Consider the following 6,069-nt stretch of genomic DNA (forward strand, 5'->3'; position numbering starts at 1 on the left):
TGCCACTTTTTCTTTGAACTTCGTGGAAGCCGCCGGCGTACGGAATTGATGGCCAATGGCGGCGCCCTCCTGGAAGCCGCGATTAGGACGCTGCCATGTATTGCCTGTGAACGTACGGACTCGGCCATCTTACGGAATCATTTTCGTAGATGACGGCATCTGCGTGGAAGACGCACATAGGCGCGGCCATATTTCCTGTAACGGAGTCCGTACAAGCAGTCACCGTACGGACTCAGCTGACAAGGTGGCGGTGCCCTCGGAAAAGCAGCCATATAGGTGCGGCCATGTTTCCTGCAAACTTACGGACTCCGCCGCCGTACGGTCTCAGTAGTCAAGATGGTGGCGTCTGAGAGACCGTAGAGTCTCTAGGCGGCGGATCTACTTGTTTGCTGCGGAGCGGACGCATTAAGCCTGCGCAATAAGAGTACGGTGCCCGGGAGGCGCGACCAAAGCGGAAGTAGTTGTGGGCGCCTTTACAACGGCCGCGGACGACACCGAGAGGTCTGTGTGGATTCGCGGGTCGCTGGCGGGGTTCGCGGAGGGGTGCGCCGGCAGCGGAGAGATGGTGAGTACGGGTCCGGGGAGGGGGTCGGTGGTAGAGGTCAGTGGGATTGGTAGTGGTGGGGTCCTTGGGCAGACTCTTGGGGGTCTCTGGTGAGCCGTAAGGAGAGTCTGCCGGCAATATGGTGGGGGCCTGTGGTGAGCCTTAACAGGGGTCTGTGGGTAGAATGTTGGGGGTCTGATGTTCTGAATTTTTTCTGATGTGTGAACCATCTGGGAGTTTTGTGATGAGCCATTATGGGGGGTCCGTAATGGAAGTTTGGTGGTGATCCCTTTCGGTAGTTCCGCGGGGGTCCGGATGGGAGATTGTTTGGGCAGAGTGATAAGGGGTTTGCGATGAGCGGTAGTGACTAGTACGTAGTGAGCCGTGATGAGTCTGTGTCAGAGGACCGGTGGGGAAAGGTGATGGGGGCGGGTTGTCTGTGGGGTTGATAACGGGGGATCTGCGGGAACCGTGATGGAAATACATGTTCTGTCTGCGGAATATACCCCGTGGTGTCTGTGAGAAGTGTTGGGGGCTTGTGAGGAGTCACGATGGGGACAGTATGAGATGAACAGTAGATTGTTTGTAACTAACTGTTACGAGTGTGTGGATTGAGTGGTGGAATGTTAGTGGAGTAAGTGATGAAAGGTCCGAAACAGAGTGATGGGATTTATTAGTGTGGTACTGGGGTGTCAGGGGCGAGTGATGGGGGGCTTGTGGGGATTGTGATGGAAAGATTTATGAGGAGCTGTGATGGAAAGTCTATTGGCAAAATGTTGGGGTTTGTGGTGAGCCGTGATGGAGCTGTAACAAGGGATGAGGCACTATGATGGGGGTTCTCTAAGGAACCATGATGGTGGGGGGCATCCCACAGGAGGGTGATGGTTCAGACCCAGAGCCTCCAGATGCTGGGGAGGACAGCAAGTCGGAGAATGGGGAGAATGCGCCCATCTACTGCATCTGCCGTAAACCAGACATCAACTGCTTCATGATGTGAGCCGGGGAGAGGCGGGCGGGGCTGACACTTGCAAGGTTGGGTGAGGCTGATGGGTCCGGCCCCTCACATCTGCACCACTCACCCCATCCTCTGCAGCGGGTGTGACAACTGCAATGAGTGGTTCCATGGGGACTGCATCCGGATCACTGAGAAGATGGCCAAGGCCATCCGGGAGTGGTACTGTCGGGAGTGCCGAGGTGAGGGGGGTGGCCTGGACAGGGCAGACAGATCCACCTGCCTCGAGGGAGGAGAAGCCATAAGGGGAGGGTGGGTCATGGGGAGTAGTTATATATGTCTGTGGGTGATTATTGGTTTCTGGTGAGCTGGAGTGGAGATTCCACCTTGAGCCCAGATACAGGGTCCCACCAGACGGGGTAGCTCTGCCCTGGAGTAGGGGGACAGAGAAGGTGGGTGGGACAGAAAAGAGGAAGAAAGAGTTCTGGGACCATCCAAATACCTCAGTGTCAACCCACCTTGGCTCCACAGAGAAAGACCCCAAGCTGGAAATCCGTTATCGGCACAAGAAGTCACGGGAACGGGACAGCAATGAGCGAGACGGCAGTGAGCCCCGGGATGAGGGTGGAGGGCGCAAGAGGCCTGCCCCGGATCCAGACCTGCAGCGTCGGGCGGGGTCAGGGACAGGGGTTGGGGCAATGCTTGCTCGGGGCTCTGCTTCGCCCCACAAATCCTCTCCACAGCCCTTGGTGGCCACACCCAGCCAGGTGAGTGGCTGCCATGGCTGGGATAGGTAAGGGGATCCCATCTCAGGCCCTACTTGCGTTCCTGATTTCTGTTCTGGGCCCCTCTCCTCAGCATCACCAGCAGCAGCAGCAGCAGCAGCAGCAGCAGCAGCAGCAGCAGATCAAACGGTCAGCCCGCATGTGTGGCGAGTGCGAGGCGTGCCGGCGCACTGAGGACTGTGGCCACTGCGACTTCTGTCGGGACATGAAGAAGTTTGGGGGCCCCAACAAGATCCGGCAGAAGTGCCGGCTGCGTCAGTGCCAGCTGCGGGCCCGGGTGAGCATGGGTAGAGCTGGGCAGGGCCAGGTGGGGGTGTCAGTGTGTCCAGGAAGGGCTCATTCAGGCCAGGAGGGGTGGGCCAGGTGAGGTGGGGCCTGATTGCATACAGACAGGTCGGAAGGAGCCTGGCCCGCCCAGATGAATGGGGCACGATCAGGTGTGCGGGCCTAGCAGGGGCACCTCCAACCCCAGGCGGGCAGGGTAGAGCCAGATGTTTCAAGGTGGTCAGGCATGTCAGGGCAGGTGGGACAGGGTTGAGCATGTCCTGGTGCTGAGAAGTGGGGGTTGTGGGTGTGTCTGGGGAGGCAAAGCAGGGCTAGTTTGTGGGGCTAGGCTCTTGTGGGAGGGGCTAGGGCAGGGCCACCCTCCATCCACCTGGGGCTGACCTGGGCCTTCCTCCTGCCGGCACAGGAATCGTACAAGTACTTCCCTTCCTCGGTGAGTCCAGCCCCCCAGGGCAGGGCGGGGCATGCGGGCAGGGCGGTCAGGGCCAGTCCTGAGATTCTGCCCCGCAGCTCTCGCCAGTGACGCCCTCAGAGTCCCTGCCAAGGCCTCGCAGGCCACTGCCCACCCAGCAGCAGCCACAGCCATCACAGAAGCTGGGGCGCATCCGTGAAGACGAGGGGGCAGTGGCATCATCAGCAGTCAAGGAGCCACCTGAGGCTACGGCCACACCTGAGCCACTCTCAGATGAGGACCTGCCACTGGACCCTGATCTGTACCAGGACTTCTGTGCGGGGGCCTTTGATGACCATGGCCTGGTGAGCAGCCAGAGCATCCCATGGTGAAAGGGTAGAGGTTACAGAAGCTGAGTGCCCATGATGAGGAGAGATGGAAGATGAGGCAGAGTATAGAAGGCTGATTTGGAACTGATCGGTGGTGGGGTAGTCATGAGTGGGGCAGGTGGGTCAGTGTATGTCTCACTTGCAGCCCTGGATGAGCGACACAGAGGAGTCCCCATTCCTAGACCCTGCGCTGCGGAAGAGGGCAGTGAAAGTGAAGCATGTAAAACGTCGGGAGAAGAAATCTGAGAAGAAGGTGATGGAGAGGGTGAAATGGGTATGGGAAGGCAGAAGGCAGGAAGGGGAGGGAGAGGCAAAGGTCAGGAGCTGGTTGGGGCAAGAGCCAGAAGGGGTGGGATACAGGGGGAGACAGGGATTTGGGGCTGACTTTAACTCTACCCTAACCTGACCCGACCTCCTTCATCCCATAGAAGGAAGAGAGATATAAGCGGCATCGGCAGAAACAGAAGCACAAGGACAAATGGAAACACCCAGAGCGCGCTGATGCCAAGGACCCTGCATCACTACCGCAGTGCCTGGGACCTGGCTGTGTGCGCCCTGCACAGCCTGGCTCCAAGTATTGCTCAGATGACTGTGGCATGAAGCTGGCAGCCAAGTGAGTCATTCCGGAGAGGTTCAAGGGAGTCAGGGAATATGGGGTAGGGCATGGCCAGAGCGCTCTGTATGTCTTCCCATCAGTCACCTGCCCACTGTTCAGTCCACAAAGCACCCATCTGTCCGCCCACCATTCAGGTGCCCACCTGCTTATTTATCTGCTATGCAGTCACTTAATTATCCTTTCGCCATTTGGTCAGCCATCCATTCTGCCATTCTTGGATCACCCCACTTCTCTTGTTGTTTGCCACCTTCCCTGCCTGTACCCAACCCACTGCTTCCCCGCAGCCGCATCTACGAGATCCTCCCCCAGCGCATCCAGCAGTGGCAGCAGAGTCCCTGCATTGCCGAGGAGCACGGGAAGAAGCTGCTCGAACGTATTCGCCGTGAGCAGCAGAGCGCCCGCACCCGCCTTCAGGAAATGGAGCGCCGATTCCATGAGCTTGAGGCCATCATTCTTCGTGCCAAGCAGCAGGCTGTCCGTGAGGATGAGGAGGTGAGTGAGCACAGGCCCAGTGGCACGGGGCCCAGTACCTGGTCCTGCCTGGCCTTATCATTGCTTCCACTCCACACAGAGCAATGAGGGTGACAGTGATGACACAGATCTGCAGATCTTCTGCGTCTCCTGCGGGCACCCTATCAACCCACGTGTTGCCTTGCGCCACATGGAGCGCTGCTACGCCAAGGTCAGGGTGTCACCCTGAGGGGGAGTATCAGTGGGTCCATGGGGGAACAGATGTGTTGTCTGGGGGTTGTCTCAGGAGGGCATGCAGCACACATCCTCAGTTCCCTCCATTTGTGCTCATCCCTCCAGTATGAGAGCCAGACGTCCTTTGGGTCCATGTACCCCACACGCATTGAGGGGTGAGTGTGGGCGCTCTGTGGAGTTAGAGCAGGGAGGTTAAGGCTGGGGTTGGAAGTGGCATGTTGGGGTAGGATATGGGCATGGATAAGAATAGATGGGTTCCCCTTCTCTTCCTCCACTACCTTCTCTCTACTGTAACCTCCAGAGCTACACGACTCTTCTGTGATGTCTACAATCCTCAGAGCAAGACATATTGTAAGCGGCTCCAGGTGCTGTGCCCTGAGCACTCACGGGACCCCAAAGTAAGGTTTGACCTCAACTCCCCCCATTCTGTCCTTTCTTCCTCTTCACTGCCCCACATTCATCCCTCGCTTCCTCCTTTGCCCTCCTTCCTTCCCTTTTCCCTACTTGACCGCTTCTGTAACTCTCACTTTGCCTGCCTTCTCACTCTTCATTCTTTTCCTTTTCCCTGTCTTATTGTCTCCTGTTGCTCTGCGTTTCCATTCCTCTCTACTCCCTGAACTCTCTATTCCTCCCTTCCTGCCTCTCTGACCGCTCTCCATTCCTGTTCTCTTTTCTGCCTCACCACCCCCATTCATCCCTGACTCCTGATCTCCTTGCAGGTGCCAGCAGATGAGGTATGCGGGTGCCCTCTTGTACGTGATGTCTTTGAGCTCACAGGTGACTTCTGCCGCCTACCCAAACGCCAGTGTAACCGCCATTACTGCTGGGAGAAGTTGCGGCGTGCTGAAGTTGACCTGGAGCGTGTGCGCGTGGTAGGCTTTGATGCTGAATGTGGCTGGGGTCAGGTGGGGCTTCTGGAGCTCCTTCTCATGGCTCATTTCTGCTCCCCTGGCAGTGGTACAAGCTGGACGAGCTGTTTGAGCAGGAGCGCAATGTACGCACAGCCATGACTAACCGGGCAGGATTACTGGCCCTGATGCTGCACCAAACGATCCAACATGACCCACTCACTACCGACCTGCGCTCCAGTGCTGACCGCTGAGCCTCACACTGGCCCAGAAGTACTCACACCCTGCATTCCAGGCTGGGGAGCTGCCCTGAATCCCCCATTTGTCTGTTCTGCCATTCGTCTGTTTCTCCAGTGATCCCTGAGTTTCTCCCTGTGCCCATCCACCGTTTGACTACCCAGCTGCTGTTACCAGAGGGTCTCAGAATTTTCTCTGGTCCTTGTCTATCCCTCTGTCTCTCCATTCTCTGTGCCTGGGTGGGACTGTGGAGTCTGCTCACTCTTGCCTCCTCCCTTCCTGGTTTTGTTAATAAAATTTTGAAGAATCAAAGATTA

General features: G+C 57.4%; 1 protein-coding gene across 3 annotated transcripts; it reads left to right on the top strand.

The window, feature by feature from the left end:
• Window positions 1–242: 242 nt before the first annotated feature.
• On the top strand, window positions 243–6,069 carry CXXC1 (CXXC finger protein 1). Of its 3 annotated transcripts, none has more exons than XM_045790092.2 (15): window positions 244–565; window positions 1,419–1,537; window positions 1,638–1,738; window positions 2,028–2,263; window positions 2,355–2,558; window positions 2,973–2,999; window positions 3,077–3,322; window positions 3,492–3,599; window positions 3,775–3,959; window positions 4,247–4,454; window positions 4,534–4,644; window positions 4,773–4,822; window positions 4,969–5,065; window positions 5,387–5,539; window positions 5,623–6,069. In XM_045790092.2, the coding sequence occupies exons 1-15, from the start codon at window positions 563–565 to the stop codon at window positions 5,767–5,769; spliced, it is 1,995 nt and encodes a 664-aa protein (XP_045646048.2). In that variant the 5' UTR covers window positions 244–562; the 3' UTR covers window positions 5,770–6,069. The 3 variants fall into 3 exon arrangements, with proteins under 3 accessions (XP_045646052.2, XP_045646048.2, XP_045646051.2); XM_045790095.2 differs by having other exon boundaries at window positions 2,364–2,558; XM_045790096.2 differs by lacking the exon at window positions 2,973–2,999 and having other exon boundaries at window positions 243–565.

Source organism: Ursus americanus, chromosome 19 (assembly GCF_024610735.1).
Source record: "Ursus americanus isolate L20-20 chromosome 19, mUrsAme1.1.p, whole genome shotgun sequence".
NCBI classification, from domain to species: Eukaryota; Metazoa; Chordata; class Mammalia; order Carnivora; family Ursidae; genus Ursus; species Ursus americanus.